Raw genomic sequence first — 19,398 nt, forward strand, 5'->3', positions numbered from 1 at the left:
CAGTGCCCTTTGCACTTTGCACACGGCCCTTTGCTGGGTTACAAAGGAGTTCTTCTTCTCCTGTAAAATGCAAGCAAATCCCACTGCCTGATTTGGACTGACAGACTAAGGACATTTTACATTACATCTAATTATAAAACATTAAAAGTCTTACAAAGAAAAAACTCGGCATCTACAAACATGCAGATTTTGTACCAAACAATATGTTTGTTACATTATTATATATTGTCACTTTTGTAATATTAGCAGTACAATATTTTGGATTGTGAATGAAGGATGACATGCCTTTAGGAATGAATGTTAATTAAAAACAAACACTCAAAGGAGATATTTTCAACCCCTGACTATTTATACAGTCATATAGCCAATTATTATTTTTCATCATGACATAATTGCTTTGGTCTGGACCTTGGTGACATCATACCTGGCTACAGTCCTGCTTAGTAGTGCAGTAACTTGATCTTAAAAATATTTAAATAAACTTTGAGGCCACCGGGGATGAATACAGTGGGTATAAATGTATTCAGTAAGTTTTTTTTTAAATACAGGAAAAGAGGTTTATCATTCCTAAATTTGTGAATAAAAAGTGACTTATTTTCTCGTGTATGTAATTTGTGAATATAATTTGGATTGATTTAAATGTATCATCTCTCTCTTTGTAAGTGATAAGATTCTTGAACGCTCATGACTACAACTCTCTACCGGAAACACTATTATTTACTTATCCAGTTGGTGGCGGTATAGCATCATAATAGTTTGTGTAGTCAAAGTAAGAAACAACGAAGAAGAAAGAAGCTCGCGTTGACCAATCAGGTTCATAAGCAGCCGGAAACAGTCAAATTTCAAATATTGGGCGGCGTAGCAATTGATACCTGACTTTGATTTGAGCGTTAGCATGACCTAACCGATAATACGCAATAATTATAAAACAACGGTGAGTTAATTACATATTACTGAACTAACGAAGGTGATACGATTTTATAGCGTCTTAAGTAGCTTAGTTAGTGTGAGTTAGGGTCAAAGCTCGTGCTGTTAGCTGTTGCTAATTCAACTTGTTTGTTTTCAGCACCGTGAGCTAAAATGGAGAACAGCATGTCCAGACTTCTTGTCGGCCTCTCCGTGCAAATCGCCCGTAGCGACGGTGAGTTCATGTTATCGAGTTGGTATCTGCAACTGAGGTAGCGGCGTCTTTCCGTTAACAATTTGTAATGGTTGTCTGCTCCAAAAAGGTCGAGTGCATCCAGCTATTGTCAAATCCGTCGACATCGAGAAGTCGACAGCGATGCTGGAGTGGATGGAGAGGAAAATCTGTCGAGGGAAGGAGGTTAGTGCCCGTCATAAATATAAATGATTAATGTGGTGATTGATCACTTTAATAGGTTGACATATACTATATCTTGTTATTTGTGATGTTGGCATCATACATGCACCCCTGTGTTTACCGTTTAGGTTGAATTGCGTGAATTGTGTACACTCAACCCAGAGCTGCTGGACCTTGTCAACTCTGTCGCCAACAGAGTTGCGTCCCCGCCCCCTCTTGGTCCAACAGAGAAGGTCTGCCTCACCTGCACATCAGTTACATCTTCATCATACACACATGCACAATCTAATGCATTCCATCACAGCATCGGTACATTAAAAGATACCATTTGTCCCATTGTAAGCTTTTAATATAATGTTCATGTTGACACAGTGATTGAGTTCTTTAGAATTCATTTCTGAGGGTTTGGTTAGTGGTCTGTGTTGTGTTGTGTGGTACTGCTCAGCTCAGAACTTATCAATCAACACTGAGTGGAACTGTGAGCTACATGTCCAACCTCATGACCTCTTTTCTCTTTCTGTAGAAGTACGGTGGTCGACTGCGCTCCTCCAGGATCCCTGCCCCGGTCTCCTGTATGTAAATGATTTCCAACCCTTTGCCCGTCGACTGTCATGTTCAGTAGTTCGTCTCCTAACTGCTTGTTTCCCTTCAAAAGCCTCTGCTCCAGCTGTCAGTCAAACTGAGGAGACAGGTTTGCTTGGCCCTCTCTCCCCCCTCTCTCTCTGTACAGTCCTTCCTCTTAATCACCTTTTTAGTTGGTGGGACATGGTGTAACAAATAACACAATTAAGAGCTTAATGAAGATTTGCAGTGGAAATGATTACCTTCATTATTAAAAATAGATCAGCAATGTAATGCTTCTGTTCAGCGCTTAGTCCCACATGCATGCGCATAAGCAAACTGGATTATTTATGGGAAATCACCAGCATCTAACGGAATCAGTTGTTGTTTGTAATCTGATTTCACTTCTGTCTGGGAGGTGATGCCTACAAATGTGATTTAACTAAAAGCCGTAATGATTTAATCAGCTGCAACGCTACACAACTTCCACTTACTGTTTTCATATGTGCTTTTGTGCTCATATATTCTACTTCACTGTGCACTGTGGGCTGGAGTTGTGCGAGGGAAAAGTCATATTTTGTATTCAACTTCCTTCCCTTGTGATTTGCAGTTGCTCTTCATTGTGCGCATGGCTTCACAGGATTAGTGTGAGATTTTGGATTTTTCATTCTGATTTTGTGCTGAACACGGTTCTTTTGCTTGTAGTCAGCAAGCCCCAGACCAGGCAGACGTGTCTCTTCCAGGCCCCGGCGCCTGTCCCCTCTGCCCTCTCTACTCAGGCCAACCCAGAGACGATCCACCCTGATCTCTCCCCCTCATCTGTCCTCAAAATCTCTGGTTAGTGCTGCTAGTCCATCCTGATAAAAGCTGCACATCTATTTGATCCAACACTTTGGAATTGTCGGATCCTGTTCATACCACATTAGTGAAATCTTAATATTTAATCGCAAACGTGTCTTCTTCTTTTTTTGACAGATATTCCTAATCAACAGCGTAAAAGGAATGAGACCAAAATGGTTTCAAGCCTGCATTCCCTCCGCGATGCCATCAAAGAAAACGATGTGCCGGAGAGACTCGCCCCTCTGCCACCAGCCGCCGGTCAGTCCTGGATTTGACGCAGATATCAGTTCTTATTTTTCACATCTATTCACTGGGATGCGTCAATGAATCAATTTTAACCTTTCATTGTTTTCAACTGTAAGGATGATAACGGTTGACATCTCCACACAGGCAGGAGGAAATCTGTGGTTCCACAAGAGCACATCAAAGGCAACAAAAGGCTCTCCTGCGCTGTTAAGCCCTCAGAAATGCAGACGAAGAAAGGAAAGGTGAGTTTCAGATCGGATTCTCCCTGTTTGTGACCATCCAGCTTATTATGGATTTCCGTTGATGTGCTTTCCCTTTGTTTCTCTTTTAGTTCGGAGAAGTTTCGAGGCCAAATCAGAAGTTCTACGAGATGATCCAAGATTTCCGAGAAACGCTGGAAATAGCCCCCATGACCACCGCCGACCTGGTAATACTGGGGGCAGGAAACGCGTCTTATACGTCTCAAATAGCTGTTTTTGCCATTTACACGTCCTGTTTTTTGTGCCTCTTGTGTTTTTGCAGATTGACTCTCACAAGATTTGTGTGTGTGTCCGCAAGCGACCATTCAACAGGCAAGGTAGGTTTGGAAAAACTTTGTCCGTCACACAGTATGATCTCAACGGAACGGTTGAAGTCGAATCTTATATCTCTTAAATGATAAATCTCATGAAAACGGCATTGTTATTTCTGCTTGTTGTTTTCCGTTTCTGCATCCCAGAGCTTAATAAGAAGGAGATCGATGTGATTTCTGTACCTGGGAACGGTTCTCTGCTAGTCCACGAGCCAAAGCAGAAGGTGGACCTCACCAGGTTCCTGGACAACCACGTGTTCCAGTTTGACTACTCCTTCGATGAGAGCGCCACCAATGACCTGGTCTACAAGTAATGACCTTCTCTGACCTTTTTGGATCTGAGCTGTCACTTAATCAAAGAATGGACAGGAATGACATTTTTGTTTCTCCTTCAGGTTCACAGCCAAACCTCTGGTCCAGTCGATATTCGAAGGTAGCATGGCAACGTGCTTTGCCTACGGCCAGACAGGAAGTGGGAAGACTTATGTGAGTCTGGGTTGTCGTTAACCCAATGTGCAAATTAGATAAGAGATTTAAGATAAGAATTAAGATACTTTATTGTCATTTTACATGCAATTCACAGCAAATCGCATGCAATTGAAATTTAATTTAGGAATAAGCCCAAGTTTGTGCTGTGAGATTAGAGGGTTAGGTTAGATTTGGGTCGGACAGTAACATTGTAATCACCAACATGTAACTGAAGACCTCAATCAGCTAATCACTGTATGTATCGTTTTATGGTTGCTTTGTTTGTTGTTGTTGCATCTCTAGACTAAATTGGCATTTTCCCCCCCTAGACAATGGGAGGTGAATTCACAGGGAAGCAGCAGAACAGTGCAAAGGGCATCTACGGCATGGCAGGTATGAGCTCAAGTATTCCCACATGTTTCCTGATATACTCACCTGGTTGTTTACTGATATGATATCCAAATTGCGTTTAAATAAACAAAGAATAATTTCCTGCCTCCTTTCTTTTCAGCTCAGGATGTCTTTACCTTCCTCAACCACAGGAGATACGCTCACCTGGATATTTCTCCCTACATCAGCTTCTTCGAGATCTACAACGGCAAGGTGAGAATGAATGTTTTCTTCTGCTTAAAAATTCTCTCATCGAAAAGATCTCTAACATAACTGACGCTCGTGGACGCAGGTGTACGACCTGCTGAATAAGAAGGCCAAGCTCCGTGTTCTGGAGGATGACAGACAGCAGGTTCAGGTGGTGGGCCTGGAGGAGGTCAACGTGTCCACCGCCGAAGATGTCATCAAGATGATACAGCTGGGCAGCGCGTGCAGGTATACGTGGGTCAGATAATAACCATAGCAACCTCATATTGCTCACATTAGTCTCATATCAACACGCCTGTCCTCTCTTCTCCCCCAGAACATCTGGCCAGACGTCAGCCAACGCCAACTCCTCCCGCTCTCACGCCATCCTCCAAATCGTCCTACGGTACAGCGACCGCGCCAGGACGATGCACGGCAAATTTTCGCTGGTCGACCTGGCCGGCAACGAGCGCGGCACTGACGTCAGCAGCAACGACCGCAGCACGTTGGTGGAGACGGCTGAGATCAACCGCAGCCTCCTGGCTCTAAAGGTCGGGTGAAACCTCTGCGCGCGCCAGATGTGATTTTTGTGGATAGTGTACAGCTTTTGCGTATCGGATGCAAACTAAGGCTGCTTCCGCTTTCATGTCCTTTCAGGAGTGCATTCGATCGCTGGGGATGAACAGCGATCACATTCCCTTTCGGATGAGCACGTTGACCAAGGTCCTCAGGGATTCCTTCATCGGAGAAAAGTCAAAGACCTGCATGGTACGTCGACACAAACACCAAACACGCCAAGAATGTGTGTATACGTGTACAGCTTGTAACGACAGTATTTCACTCTGCCACAGATTGCTATGGTGTCTCCTGGGTTGACATCGTGCGAATATACAATGAACACACTACGTTACGCTGACAGGTACGTATTTATTTGATCTCTATTTACCGCCATACCAAACAAGATCTGAACCACAACGGCTAAACATCATTTCCACCTTTTGGCAGAGTGAAGGAACTGAAAGGTCCATCCAAAGCGAGTGGGGCAGCCAAGGCTCCAGAGCCTATAGATTCTTCTTCAGCCTCAGAGGTCAGGTTCCGAAATCGGTACTCGTGATGCTGTATCATGTATATCTTGAGTCTGCTAACAACCTGCTCCTCTCCGTCTGTAGGAATCGGATACGGAGCACAGCGTGTATGATGCCATATCTCAGGTGGCAAAGCAGGAGGACCAACTTTATGCAGAGCTCCAGGTATATTTCTCTTTATTCTATTCTTGGTGTCTACACCCAGTGCCATTTTTAAAAAGTGTATTTCCTTTGCCATTCTTGAGGTGTGTGTCCCTTTTCTTGTTTTCCAGAGGGGGAATGAACTCTCAAAGCAAATGGAACAAGTTTCATTTGACATTGAGACAGGACTCCCCGACATGAAGGCTCACGCTCAAAAGTTGATGGGTTTGTACAAATAAGCTTTTCATTGTACTCTGAACATTGACTTTGGCCTCTTTAAGACTGTAGTTAGATATGGGGAAGTGAGCAAATATTAATACAGTAGTTATCATTCATGTTTGTTCATAGTCAGTGTTTTGATTCTGGCACTAGAGGAAAAAATACAACTTTGTCTGCCACTAAAAAAGAAAACGGTAGGTGAACCTGCCTCATGTTGCCTTCACTTTCGCCCACAGATGCAATTCTGGCTCTGGAGAACGCTGTGGATCAGGAGCAGGCGGCAAGGATGAATCACTGAGATGAACACAGCATTTCCTCTTGATTTTATCAACACTTTTGTATTAAATAAAATGTGAAGAAACTCTATTGAATAAAATTCTTTAAATATGTTATTCATGTACTTTTGGGTAATCCTGTCCGATATCATTCTGGGAGAAGTAGTGTTACAGATTCATGGTGTTTTACCTCTTCTACGTTCGCTAACACTATTGCAGATGAAGCATTGTTAAACATTCAAACAAATACAAGGCAGTGGAACCACAACCTGTTCAACTGTATCATTTAAAATGTATTGATATTAAATGTTCGCTTCACTTCTGTCCCCTCATTTTTGAATTTATTGTGCTTTTAAAGAGGTTTGAGGAGATTTAGAATTGTGAGTAACCCATATGTATGTTATGATGATGATGTTTCTAATTAATATAATACAGTATTTTATTTACGTTTTCCTTTGTTCTGGCTTTTCATTTATTCTCGACCTAGTTTGCAAAGGTACTACATTAAATAAACATAGGACATGATGAATACTATATGCATAAGCTATAACATAGTACACCGACAAAAAAAATGGTTATATATTATTTATTTGTGATTTTATTTATATTTAAACCATATTTTGGAGAGCAGTATAAAAATACCAGAAAATATTTTATTCCACCTCCATACCAGTAAGTGGCGCTGTAGGTGCGCGGCAGTGTCGAAGTAAGGGGAAGAGGATGGACTACGCGGTGACAAAACACGCAGCTTGACAGTTGAAGTTGGGCAGTCAGCCGCAGCAAGTGAAGCCATGAAGTGGTCGCGCTTTTCGCTCCTTTTCTTGGGAATTTTCTCGCTGTACTGCAGTACGTCCGGCGACAACAGCGGCGTGAAGAAGATGAAGATGCAGTTCGCCACGGGGCCACTTCTCAAGTTTCAAATTTGGTAAGAAAATGTGGCGAGTCATCGTCATGTCCCAGCTAAAACGCGGCTAAAGCTCAGCGCAGGGCCCAAGCTAACACATATCTAGAGACAAAGAGTTGCGTTTGCTTTACTTTTATTCTGTTAGTAATTGTGAACCGGAAATTATGGTTAACATTGGTAAATTCTAGAACCTTCTCGTGATCGAATCTGTCGAGGCGAGTCAAAACACGGCCCCTCTTCCGTTACGCACGAGTTAAACAATCACAGCTTCCGCCAAAATTCCATTAATGTATAACTATCAAACTTAACCGAGTAATGTTTTGCATAATTTGAATTCATGCCGAGGTGCTCAGCCTTTTAAGCCGGTTTTAAACGTGTCTTGTCCGTTTGCAAGCTTACTCATTCATGTTTGTAGCCGGTGGTCATTTTTGTAACCTCAGTGTTGGAAATGAAGAATGTTTGTCCGATGACGTAATATCAACAGGTGAATTGTAGTCTAGAATCAGATTAATTCACGTCCAAAAACTAATGTCAAAAGATTAAAGTCCTGCTACGAGTTATGTATTTCTTTTTATCCCCGTTGGTCTGACAGCAGGAATTTGGGGGGTCAAAAGGTCAAATACCATGGAACTGTTAAGATCAAACCAAAGGCTCTTTGTGCTTTAAAGTAACAATGCTGCTGAATGTCCTGCTGGCTTTGTTTTCTTTTTATGTTACACTATTTATATGCAGAATATACAAGTATAAATCAAGTACTGAATTGGACTTTACACTGGTACTAAAACACTTTGGCCATGCAAATCTAAAGATAATATTGGAATGCTCACAATCTTATGTTTACATTTGTGCTTACAGTTTCTCCCATGCTTGTTCTTCCTGTTTGCATCAACTGTCTGTTCATTGTTTTGTCTCCACACAGCATTTCCTGAGGGTACAAGCGGGTGTTTGAGGAGTACACGCAGGCTTTGTACCAGCGGTACCCAGACATCCGCATCGAGGGGGAGAACTACCTTCCTCTACCCCTCTATCGGTAGGGGAGACATTGTCTTATCTAAATTCTTTAATAGCTTTATGTCATCTTTGTCTTTCAGGTTTCTGCTGTAGATGTGTTGCTTGTCTTTCCCATACATGTCTTTGATGCTTGTAGAGATTGTTAAGGGTGAAGACAATGTAATGGAAATGTATCTTTCCATGCTAGAAAAGCCTGTTATAGCCGTGTCCAGTTCAGACCTTTGTTATCACTATGTAAAGCAAAATGGATGAATTACTGAGGTCTAAGAATGACAGCAATCCTACTGTGGCGATGTGTTGAGCTCAGTTCTCTTGATATTATACCCGGTGAACTGTTTGTGACTGGAAAATCTTAGGTTAAATGTGGGTCCAGTGTCAGTTCTTGGTGTGAGATTGCTTAGTGTAATAGTCCCAGGTGGTGTTGTTAACCTGCAGCATCACTGAGTCCCACAGGTCCTCATCATCACCACCCAGACCTTTAATAAACACACCAGAGATCAGACCGTTATAAGAATGATACAGTAGAATATCCAGCGTCCGGTCAGGTTCTTTCTGGAGTCAGTGTGACGGTGTCGTTCTCTAGTACAATGCATAAGTGTAGGTTTGAAGAAGGTAACAATGTAGACAAAGTAAAGTATCAGTGTTCAGTCAGTTTAATCTTTAAAGCCTGCGGAAGAATTCCAAATCTATAATTAGCATTTGCCTGCTTGAAGTTGATTTTTGAAGTTGTGTTGTTTTTGCTCCCTCAGCCACATTGCTTCCTTCCTGTCTATGTTCAAACTGCTGTTGATCGGGCTGATCATCATCGGCAAGGACCCGTTTGCCCTGTTTGGTATGCAGCCCCCAGGCGTGTGGGAGTGGGCCCAGGGGAACAAGGTGAGGGCCGCGAGGAGCAACTGCGCAGATTTGCATTTTGTGTTGTCAACACAGAGACGTTGTTAACACGTACGCCGCGGAAAACACACACTGTACACGCGCTGCTGTTGACTCAAGAGCCTTGGAGCTTTGCGGCGTTAAACTGGTGGGACACAGTCTGAAGTGCAGAGTGTCCAACAGCTATTGGATGGATTTATTCTGCTTTTTCTTTTTTTTGGGCTTTGCTCATCATCAAATCCATAACTCATCTAAGATCTTTGGTCTAATGCTCTGTATAGGTGTAATCTATTTTATGTTCATTACGGCATCTATTTCGGCCCCTGCATCAACCAGGAGGACAGACTTAAGGGCAGGATTTTGGCACCTTTACTCCGGTGCTCACAATGGATTGGATTTATTTGTGATGGTCGTCACAGCAACAAGAGAAATGGCTTCTTCAGCAAGATTGAATAAGATGAAGTTAAATTCATGTGAAATGCAATTTGAAACATTTGTAACGGCTAAAAAATAAGAAATATTGTTGCATAGAAACAAACCATCTTCATTATTTATTAACACAAGTATAAGGGAACACAAACATTTGGTTTCTTACTGTGAACATGGCAAACCAGTAACAGTGTAACATTTGGCTTTAAAGGTGCTAATCTAAACAAAATTGGAGCCACTGCCACTCAAGTCACACACACACCCAAACAGTCTGATTTGTATGCGCCTGCAGAGAGCGAACGTGTCGCTGAGCTTCGGCGACGACATGCAAAGTCTGTCCAAAACCTGTTCCTTCAGCGAGAAAGCCCCTATATGAACCAAGCTTGTGTTTGGCAATCAGATTCTAATGTGAATCAATAATCTCAAAGGTTTTGTACAGGACCTGAGCTGTGGCTAGATAACTGCCTTCTTCTTTTCGTGCAGCTCAGCCCTGTGAGCCACTTTAACTCAATATTGCTTATTGATTTACAGATCTACGCCTGCATGATGGTGTTCTTCTTCAGCAATATGATCGAAAACCAGATGATGTCTACAGGAGCCTTTGAAATCACGTTAAACGGTGAGTCTTCCATCGTCTCTCTATCTTCTCGTGTATTTCCACGATGGATTTGCTCGATTTCCTGTGATGCCACGCTGAGTGGAAACGTAACGACAATGGTGGTTCTGCCTTTCCGTAGATGTGCCGGTGTGGTCTAAACTGGAGTCGGGTCATCTGCCCTCCATGCAGCAGCTGGTACAAATACTGGACAACGAGATGAAGATGAACGTTCACATGAACACAAAGCCACACCTTCACTCCTAACCCTGTTCTTCACGTCCTGGCTGGAGCTAAACGCCCCTCCATGTAAGTACAATAGTCCTCTTGGCACCAAACCCACAGGGACATGTCTTCTCTCCCCCTCTGGGACATTTGTTGGGCTAATGGATCTTCCTCTTCTTGCGTCCTCGTCCAACCTGCTGTCCCTCTCTTGCCTCGTCCAGGTTTGAGGTGGGTCTCTCACCGGGCTGTGAGGTGATGTTCATGAAGGTCTGTGCTGAAGGCAGGAAGACTGCTAGCACAGGCTGGATGCCCCCCATCACTCTTCACCGTGCCCCGGAGACATCCCGCCCCCGACGCCAGAGTGGGAGCCATGGCAACTGTGCCGGCCATTCTGCCATTTTGTTGTACTTGTTCATACTACTGCAGAGATTATCCCCCGGGCCAGCTTTTTGATTTAGGCTTACAGCAGTCCTGTGGACATCAGTGGTCCCTTAAGGAGAAATTTACATTGATTCTTGTAGTCTTTAACTTGTTGAACATAATGGAACCATGTGAATAAATTAAAAAAAAAACACTCGTCATTTGTACCCACTGAGCCATACATAGAATTTTATGGTTGTTATTGAAGTAGCTTAACTTTACGTAGAACAAGCAAAACTTACAATCTGTCATTGTGGAAATTTAACGTTGAGAGATTGTCTTGGTATGATTTCTGAATAATTTTTATATTGACATAACGTGCAGAAAGTTAAGATTAATAAAGCCTTTAACTATTTAACTGTAATTCTCTGATGTCTCCAGTTCTCTGTGGCTCTGCCGTCACAATTTGAGCTAAGTGGTGAATGTGATGCATTTAAGTTACAGGTGTTCATTTGGGTGAAGTGATCCAAAGTGGAAGAGCAGATTGTAGATTTTTGAACATTTATCATGATTTTAAACATGTTAAATCAAGCTGCTTGGTATTTGTGATGCCATAGACATTTTGCAGTGTCTGTCTCACACTCGGAGGAATTATGAATGTTTCAATATTCATTATAATGCAACAGCAAACCAAACTGATCTGGAATGCTTACTGTTCACTTTTCCCCCAAACGAGCTGCAGCATGAATCCAAAAGACGCTGACGACCACATTGATTCCAGCCAAACCACTGTTGTTTATCTTTTGAGCCATCTGCTCCCTTTTAATGCCATTAGGAAGACTGGAAGCCGCACACTGATCTGATTGGATGAGACAAAACAGATTGCATGTGAGTAAAATCTAAGACCGGGGTCACAGTGCTTACATCCCAATTCTCATACTGAATTGGGATTCTTGTGAGTTTTGGTGATTAAACATGTTTACATATATGACTAGACTAAAAAGATTATAAAATATGCAAAATAAAAAGGGGTTTTGATTTTGTGTCTCTTGGATTTACATCAAAAACAATATTGAAGGCATCCAATGATGAAATCTCTTTCCCTCTCAGTCATCTTGACATCATCGCTGACTGTCATCAGCCTCTGGATAATGGCGAGGAGGCGAGGGGCTACAGTGATCTTCTGCAACAGTGGGCTAGACTGTGTCAACAGTCTTTGGTGAAGCTGCTGAATGGCCAGATGGACCCGAATCCTAGCAGCCAGTAGAAACAGCTCGTACTTCATAACTGATCGTTTTGAAGAGGGGTCTCTTCTTTCACGTTGAACCTGATGGGGAAAAATGATGATGAAGAAGGTTTGTTAAACTCTTGTTTCCAGGAATAGGTCAGCTAAAAATACAAAACAAAAGTTCATTCATACCTGAACACAGCAGGTGCCCATACTGAACTTTGCCTGTTGGCCATTTGCTAGAAAGGAGACAAAAACCTGGTCTTCTCCCAGGACTCGAACCCCCACACTTTTGTTGAGGGACAGGAAGACTGGACGCAGAGGGGCGGAGGTGAAGTCCAAGCTGCTCCAGTGCCATCGACGAACTCTGGTGCCTGCCTCGTCCAAACACTGACCACCTGATCTCTCTAAGCTCAGCCTTCAACACACACACACACACACACACAAGTTGTAGGACATTCATCAATATATAAATTAATAATGAAATTCATATTATATTAAAATGTTATCCTGATCCTGCATGAGCTATTATGAAGAAGTGACATCATTATAATATAGTTCAATTCCTACCATATGTTTCCATTGCCATGGTAACATGTCGCCCTGCCGTCAGACTGGAATACAGCCCTAACTGGTTGTTCGGTGGCATGGCTGTCATCATACACAAGGCACACTCTCCCCTTTTGTTCAGTGACCACGACAACCAGAGCCAAAAGGCCCGAGGGATAGCTGTTGCCACGATAAGGAAAGGAACGCCACAGAAAACACACTCTATAGAACACACAACTTAATCCGATTGTTCTAGTTTACACTTCCGCATTGTGCTTTTTCAAAAACTCCTTTATATAATCTCGCCATGTGAAAAGAAAAAAACAAAAAAACAACACACTGATGATCACACTGAGTGGATACAAGACCTGAGCTGAGGCATCAGGGAACACAGTAAGAAACGGCTTCCCATTAGGATAATATTTATGTTGAAATCCAGGCCCATCCTGTGAACACACAAGCCCCCTTAGTGTGATGATTACATGCTAAAAGCCAAAATGCTGCAGTCCTCATAAACGTCCACATGGTGGCAGTATGTACATTGTGTTTAACATAAAATTCAAAGACTTCGTTTATTTCACATACTTGTAGTCATGAATTCTTAATAAACAACTATTTGTTTGGTGTAATGTAATAGGAAGAGAATATATAGTTACCTGGTAACACAAGCCAAACTGACTTGGATTGTGGCCACAAACAGGGGCCAGGTCTTGAGGGTAAACTTTATCTCCTATAGCTCCATAATCCTCCTCATTTGTGAAGCTAGTTTCGTTTCCATGATTATGAGATAGCCTAAAGCGGAGGACCTTTGATGGTGGGACATCTAAATAATAGCAGAGGACAATCAGATCATTATCAGACTCCAAGCTATTGGAATAGAATATTGTTACTCGAACGCCAGCAATATAACAGATGTATGTGACTAAAAGAAAGGCAGAGATCCTACAGTATCATTAGTGTTAGTAGTAGTAGTATTTAAACTCCTACTATATGTGTGTTACTCACAGTTTTCGTCCTGGGCTCTCTCCTCATCTCGTTTCCTAAAAAAAGATGCACTTGGATTGGATATATTTTCCCCTTAATCCATTTTTATTTGCGTTTCTTTGTACCTAAGTCTATTCTTTTGAGTCCACATGATAATAAAAAATCCTCCACCTGCCTGGCTTGGTTGAGCAGCTCCTCCAGCTCCATGGTGGTCTTAGTGTCCATAGAGGTCAGAACTTTAGTCCCCACAGAACATCTCGCCTCAAACAAACACTTTTGTTTCCGCAGTAGCTGACATAGCTCTTGGTGCTGAGCACAGCAATAGACCGTAAATTCCTGCAGGAGGAAGGGGAAGTAAATACAAAATAATGCAGATATAAACACATTTGGTCAGTATGTCTCAACACACAAGTCTGTCCTACCTCGGGGTCTTCGGTCCCTGCCATGTCCAGTAAAGGTATCGCATTTTCTCCACAGTACTCACATTTGATTGAAGGCTCTGCTGCGTCGTGGGACTGGACACATTGTTTAGCACAGAGTTTTAAAAACAACAGTAACGCAAAACACAGCCAGCCTGTATATAGAAATGTGTAACAACTTGCTCTTGGTTCCGCTGTAGGACAGTTGATCGTAGTTGACATGTCCTCAGACTCTCGCTTGTACCGCAGGAGTCCTTCTCTCGGACAGCGGGTGGTAGACTGTGAAGATCCCTGCTGTGTGGAGGAATACACACTCGATGAGCACGTTAGTCATTCGGGGCTGCTATATAGAAAATGACGTCGGGAATGTTAGAAGCAGAAATAAGATTGAGAACGATTGAATTTCTTGTTTGCTCTATAGTCTTACAAGATCTTCCCGGGCGGGGAACATCTCAGTGGTATTCCGGTCTCGTCTGGATATCGCAGCTACATCCATCAAACCTCATCAAAAGCCGTAATGACGTCAGGTGATCTCCTTTAACACAGAGACCTGTTTTACATACTGTACATATCCGTATCTGAGGACAGAGGACGTCATGATGGCAAGATATAATACATATTTCACAATTTATGTACCATCATATCTTATTGACATATCTAATCAGTCAATATATTATATTTTCAGATAGTTTTGTATCTTTTCTTCATCTATTTACACTTCAAAACTACTATCTAAAAGAGCCTCTGACGTCATGAGGATTTTCATCTGGCGAAGCGGCCGAAACGTCAAATAGAAAAAAAAGAAAAGTGAACAAATAAACGATCAAATAAATCACTTTTAGTACCGAGACGGAAAGTTTCTCATTCTTCACTTAAATATATTTTCCGCTACTGTGCGTGTTTTATTTTGATAACAAAAACGTTCTCTTGGGCAACTGTGACATCTAAAATTAAAAATAAAATAAAATAAGAAGAATAATAGAATAAGGTGGTTGAAAGTAGGAAAAAGTCACAGCGATGTGGATCTGATAGCTTCTCTTTGCTCTATTTCTCTCTTTGTTTTCATTTACCTGCAGCAGATTCACAATGGAAGCTGGATCTCATCTTACCTGTGACTGGTTCATCTCTACACTCATTGTTCTTGGCCCAGGCTACTTGTCCAAGCTTTCTCTGCCGTCTAAGAGAGATGATAGATAGATGATCAAGATACATTAGCACTAAAATAAGAAGATGCAAGGTCATACACTCACCCCAGCTCTCATCCGTCCCTGGGATCATGCTGGTGTTGTCAGTAACCTTGGAGATAAAATACCTGTCTGAGTAAAGGTAATGCTTCCTGGCTGAAGGTTAACAATGCACACTTTCACTTAGACACAATCCAATGAAGTGCACTCCAGAAAAGGAGTTTATTATTTCAAAATTAATTTGAAATTAATTTGGTCATAGCTGTATTCAAAGGGATTTGGTAATAATGATATTAATGCCAAATCACTGTCATCTTAATCTCACTACAATGAGGCATTAGAAAGTGAATTTGGAGGCTTGGAAGACATTTTATACAACTAAAATAGTAGCTGGTGTGCTTAATATTGACATTTGATGTTTTAACAACTACCTACAGAATCAAATAAACTGCTCATCAACTAACTGTGTATGGTTGGTGTGCTGCTCACTTGCACTTATACACATATACGTGTCTGCGTTGTAACGTAATTTGTCCAGAAGATGGCAGAGTGGACGTATAAATCGAATTATTAATATTTATTTACATCGGTCAAAGTGTATGTTGCGTTTAAACTGTATGTATTCAAATGTGTACGGACAGTTTAACCTGAACAATTAAACAATTACACTTACACTTCCTTCCCGTCAGTTGCGCATGTGTCAATCAATGTTCCCGACCACCATGTGCAGCAAATTCAGGATAATCAGAGACAATTAAATCGCTAATTTTCCGCAACGTTTGATTGGTCGTCGGAGTAACAATCTTCCTATTTGCACGAACCGTCGCGATACAAATAGTAGCAGCAAACCCACAGGAGATCTCAGTTCCCCACGGTTGACACGCACACCAGAATGACGAGTAAAGGAAAAAGAAGGAGCTCTGCCGTCTTCTTGGCTGTTTTGGTTTGTTTAGCGCAAACCATAGAGTGTTACCGGCTGACGAAAACGGACGGAGAAGATGCGCAAAAAGATGCTGGTGCAACCAAAACGAACCGTGTCCGAGAGGGGAAAATTGTTTTTGGGAAGATTTTAGGAAAGGCCCTCAGGACAGATATCAGCGGTGCCAAACAGCCTACTTCAAATGCCTCCACAGACGATGATGCCACCTTCCAAGCAGATTCTGCAGGTAGGAATCCTGAAACCTCAATGAGTTTGCTATTGTCTACAATGCTTTAAATGTGTGACTCAAAATCACTGGCACTAAACTTGCAAATGTGGCTTTGAGGTGAATTTGACTTATAAACATCAAGGCAAAATGATTTGATATTAAAATTGTGTCTCAGGTTGGTATATGGGAAAAACGCATGATGCCATTTCTAAGGAAGCAGCATGGAAGCGCATGGCGGCTTCCTTACAATGTGGTGGGGAACAGTTGCGTTTCAGAGTAATGGGACCAGGGGCCTCAAGCTTCTCAGTGGACCAAGGTAACGATAATAATCTCAACATCTCTATCAAAGTTAATCTGCATTGATTCTTTTCTCCCCAAGCAAAATCTGGTACATTTTCTTTCTTGCTCAACAGCGAATGAATCTCCAATGCCTCTCACCCAAGTCCCTTCAACCTGTGGCTACAACATGCTGAAAAATGCCCTGTCCATGGTTATGGTGGTTCCCTATACTGGCTGCAACATGCAACAAGAGGTGAGTGACTCCAAGGATACATGTTTAATAAGAAGAATTATGAAATTGTTTATAATTGGAACTATAAACTTAATTATCTTTTGTATTGGTTTGAATTGTAATTTTGGATTTTGTTCCCCCTCTTAGGCTGGACATTATGTGCTGCCAATGCGCTGGCAGGGTGCTCCACTTTCACTCTGGTGCCCTAAGCCTGCAACAACTACAACAGCTGTCCCACAAACCCAGTCACCAGAGACAACAGAGTTGGCAGAGACCACCCAGAAACCACAATCGGACCCAGAGATTCCCAAGTTACCCTTGACACACCCATACTACCTCTCTCACATACCCTGGAACCTTCCATACCCTCTTGCACAGGTACCTCAGATCCCAGTCAATCCCCCATCACAGCCCACTACAACTGCCCCACAAACCCAGATGCCAACGACAACCCAGAAAATGCCATCGGACCCCAAAGTCCCCCAGGTACCTCAAATCCACTACCCTCCATTTCCTCAAGTACCGCTATTCCCCTGGAACCCTTCATACCACCAGTTCCCTCAATTCCAAATACCAGTGAAAATTACATCCCAGCCCACTGAAACTGCTGCCCCGCAAACCCAGACAACAACCCAGAAACCACAATTGGACCCTAAGGTACCTCAAATCCACTACCCTCCATTTCCTCAAGTACCTCTATTCCCCTGGAACCCTTCATACCACCAGTTCCCCCAATTCCAAGTACCTCAGGTACCGGTGAATCCTCCATCACAGCCCACTGAAACTGCTGCCCCACAAACCCAGATGCCAACGACAACCCAGAAACCACCATCGGACCCCATGGTCCCCCAGGAACCTCAAATCCACTACCCTCCATTTCCTCAAGTACCTCTATTCCCCTGGAACCCTTCATACCACCAGTTCCCCCAATTCCAAGTACCTCAGATACCGGTGGATGCTCCATCACAGTCCACTACAACTGCTGCCCCACAAACCCAGATGCCAACGACAACCCAGAAACCACCATCGGACCCCATGGTCCCCCAGAAACCTCAAATCCACTACCCTCCATTTCCTCAAGTACCTCTATTCCCCTGGAACCCTTCATACCACCAGTTCCCCCAATTCCAAGTACCTCAGATACCGGTGGATCCTCCATCACAGCCCACTACAACTGCTGCCCCGCAAACCCAGATGCCAACGACAACCCAGAAACCACCATCGGACCCCATGATCCCCCAGAAACCTCAAATCCACTACCCTCCATTTCCTCAAGTACCTCTATTCCCCTGGAACCCTTCATACCACCAGTTCCCCCAATTCCAAGTACCTCAGATACCAGTGAATCCATCACAGCACACTGAAACTGCTGCCCCACAAACCCAGATGCCAACAACTACCCAGAAACCACCATCGGACCCCATGGTCCCCCAGAAACCTCAAATCCACTACCCTCCATTTCCTCAAGTACCTCTATTCCCCTGGAACCCTTCATACCACCCGTTCCCCCAATTCCAAGTACCTCAGATACCAGTGAATCCATCACAGCACACTGAAACTGCTGCCCCACAAACCCAGATGCCAACAACTACCCAGAAACCACCATCGGACCCCATGGTCCCTCAGGTACCTCAAATCCACTACCCTCCATTTCCTCAAGTACCTCTATTCCCCTGGAACCCTTCATACCACCAGTTCCCTCAATTCCCAGTACCTCAGAAGCCAGCAAATCCCTCATCACAGCTCACTACAACTGCTGCCCCACAAACCCAATTACCCACAACAACCCAGAAACCTTCAGACCCCAAGACCCACCCGGTACTACAGATGCCCTGGAATCATCCACAATACCCCAAGGTGCCTGGGCTCCCTTTCCCTGCTCTTCCCATACCTGTCCCCCATCCATTCTATGTTCCTCATCCTCTGTCCTTCCCAGTGTCTCCAGCAGCCAACCCCACAATTACTCAGACTACTCCGGTGACGACCACAACTGAAAAGCCTAAATACCGGTTACCACATTTCCCACAATATGCGTCCTCTTCACTTTCTCCCTATTGGCATCATGTCCCTCAACTTATGAGTCTCTTCAAACGTCAATCTGCCAAAGCTGCCTCGTGAGAACCATCGGGACTCCAATGAGGGAACATTGCACTTGTCCTTGTCATCCATGAAGACTTGTACCTTGACACTTTACTCAAACCGTTATAATAAAGGTTTTGGATAACTTACTTCGTCTCTATTCTCTCCTCATTCCATGGTTTATTTTGGTGCCCCTCTGAATGTTTGAATCAGTATTTGGATGTTTTAACTTGCCAGTGTCAGTTCTTCCAGGGCCAAGATTGTGGGGGTCAGAACATTTAAATTCTTCTTGAATGCACAAGTGAAAATATGGCCCCAAAATGTTCAATAGCCACCTTTAGCATTCAGTCTGCATCAAAACCAACTGTTCATGGGTCCTGAAAAGCAAAAACTCAATCGCCTCACTGCTGCCAATGTCTTGAACAGCTAAAATGGGTCAAGTGGTAAAATTCTGGCCAGTTTAAAAGCTGAGCCCTGGTAGTTGCCTTCTCAATTTTGTAAGTGGGAAGTGGCACCTGCATGTTGCAATTCTCCAATGAGAACTTTATGTATAGGCAATTGCGCAATTCAAGGGTGGATGAAAATTGGTGTGTCCA

The 19,398-nt window shown here is 43.1% G+C and overlaps 4 protein-coding genes across 5 annotated transcripts; 3 read left to right on the forward strand and 1 right to left on the reverse strand.

Annotated features, from left to right (window-relative positions):
• Positions 1-841: 841 nt before the first annotated feature.
• Positions 842-6,621, forward strand: kif2c (kinesin family member 2C). 2 transcript variants are annotated; one of them, XM_076144458.1, is made up of 23 exons: positions 842-934; positions 1,067-1,141; positions 1,230-1,324; positions 1,450-1,554; positions 1,845-1,893; positions 1,977-2,012; positions 2,588-2,719; positions 2,858-2,980; positions 3,113-3,210; positions 3,300-3,395; positions 3,491-3,545; positions 3,687-3,849; positions 3,935-4,025; positions 4,337-4,400; positions 4,519-4,610; positions 4,690-4,832; positions 4,921-5,134; positions 5,241-5,351; positions 5,435-5,502; positions 5,589-5,670; positions 5,753-5,833; positions 5,941-6,034; positions 6,265-6,621. In XM_076144458.1, the coding sequence occupies exons 2-23, from the start codon at positions 1,081-1,083 to the stop codon at positions 6,324-6,326; spliced, it is 2,115 nt and encodes a 704-aa protein (XP_076000573.1). In that variant the 5' UTR covers positions 842-934; positions 1,067-1,080; the 3' UTR covers positions 6,327-6,621. The 2 variants fall into 2 exon arrangements, with proteins under 2 accessions (XP_076000573.1, XP_076000574.1); XM_076144459.1 differs by lacking the exon at positions 1,977-2,012.
• A 422-nt stretch (positions 6,622-7,043) lies between these two features.
• Positions 7,044-11,124, forward strand: selenot1a (selenoprotein T, 1a). Its single transcript, XM_076144996.1, has 6 exons — positions 7,044-7,228; positions 8,127-8,237; positions 8,968-9,094; positions 10,052-10,139; positions 10,258-10,424; positions 10,562-11,124. The coding sequence occupies exons 1-5, from the start codon at positions 7,095-7,097 to the stop codon at positions 10,380-10,382; spliced, it is 585 nt and encodes a 194-aa protein (XP_076001111.1). The 5' UTR covers positions 7,044-7,094; the 3' UTR covers positions 10,383-10,424; positions 10,562-11,124.
• A 338-nt stretch (positions 11,125-11,462) lies between these two features.
• LOC142994250 (glutamate-rich protein 6) lies at positions 11,463-14,371 on the reverse strand. Its single transcript, XM_076144995.1, has 10 exons — positions 14,308-14,371; positions 13,884-14,174; positions 13,637-13,797; positions 13,483-13,517; positions 13,134-13,300; positions 12,841-12,923; positions 12,499-12,657; positions 12,121-12,346; positions 11,760-12,027; positions 11,463-11,559 (listed from the first exon to the last, which is right to left on the reverse strand). Exons 1-9 carry the CDS (start codon positions 14,329-14,331, stop codon positions 11,761-11,763), a joined length of 1,413 nt encoding a protein of 470 aa, XP_076001110.1. The 5' UTR covers positions 14,332-14,371; the 3' UTR covers positions 11,463-11,559; position 11,760.
• Positions 14,372-15,956: 1,585 nt separating this feature from the next.
• LOC142994083 (uncharacterized) lies at positions 15,957-18,935 on the forward strand. The gene is made up of 4 exons (XM_076144756.1): positions 15,957-16,230; positions 16,388-16,528; positions 16,626-16,744; positions 16,871-18,935. Exons 1-4 carry the CDS (start codon positions 15,957-15,959, stop codon positions 18,839-18,841), a joined length of 2,505 nt encoding a protein of 834 aa, XP_076000871.1. The 3' UTR covers positions 18,842-18,935.
• The last annotated feature ends 463 nt before the right edge of the window (positions 18,936-19,398 follow it).

This window comes from Genypterus blacodes, unplaced genomic scaffold (genome assembly GCF_046128005.1).
Source record: "Genypterus blacodes isolate CSIRO-AG114 ecotype Tasmania unplaced genomic scaffold, CSIRO-AGI_Gbla_v1 ptg000029l_1, whole genome shotgun sequence".
Lineage (NCBI taxonomy): Eukaryota > Metazoa > Chordata > Actinopteri > Ophidiiformes > Ophidiidae > Genypterus > Genypterus blacodes.

Coding starts and splice junctions, on each gene's coding strand:
- LOC142994250 (XM_076144995.1), bottom strand. CDS start 14,331: ATGTTCCCCGCCCGGGAAGATCTT. Junction 13,518..13,636: donor GAGCTGCTCAACCAAGCCAG/GCAGGTGGAGGA, acceptor ATCTTTTTTTAG/GAAACGAGATGAGGAGAGAG. Junction 12,658..12,840: donor GATGCCTCAGCTCAGGTCTT/GTATCCACTCAG, acceptor TCGTGGCAACAG/CTATCCCTCGGGCCTTTTGG.
- kif2c (XM_076144458.1), top strand. CDS start 1,081: ATGGAGAACAGCATGTCCAGACTTCTTGTCGGCCTCTCCGTGCAAATC. Junction 4,401..4,518: donor GGGCATCTACGGCATGGCAG/GTATGAGCTCAA, acceptor CTTTCTTTTCAG/CTCAGGATGTCTTTACCTTC. Junction 4,833..4,920: donor CAGCTGGGCAGCGCGTGCAG/GTATACGTGGGT, acceptor CTTCTCCCCCAG/AACATCTGGCCAGACGTCAG.
- LOC142994083 (XM_076144756.1), top strand. CDS start 15,957: ATGACGAGTAAAGGAAAAAGAAGGAGCTCTGCCGTCTTCTTGGCTGTT. Junction 16,231..16,387: donor CTTCCAAGCAGATTCTGCAG/GTAGGAATCCTG, acceptor ATTGTGTCTCAG/GTTGGTATATGGGAAAAACG. Junction 16,529..16,625: donor AAGCTTCTCAGTGGACCAAG/GTAACGATAATA, acceptor CTTGCTCAACAG/CGAATGAATCTCCAATGCCT.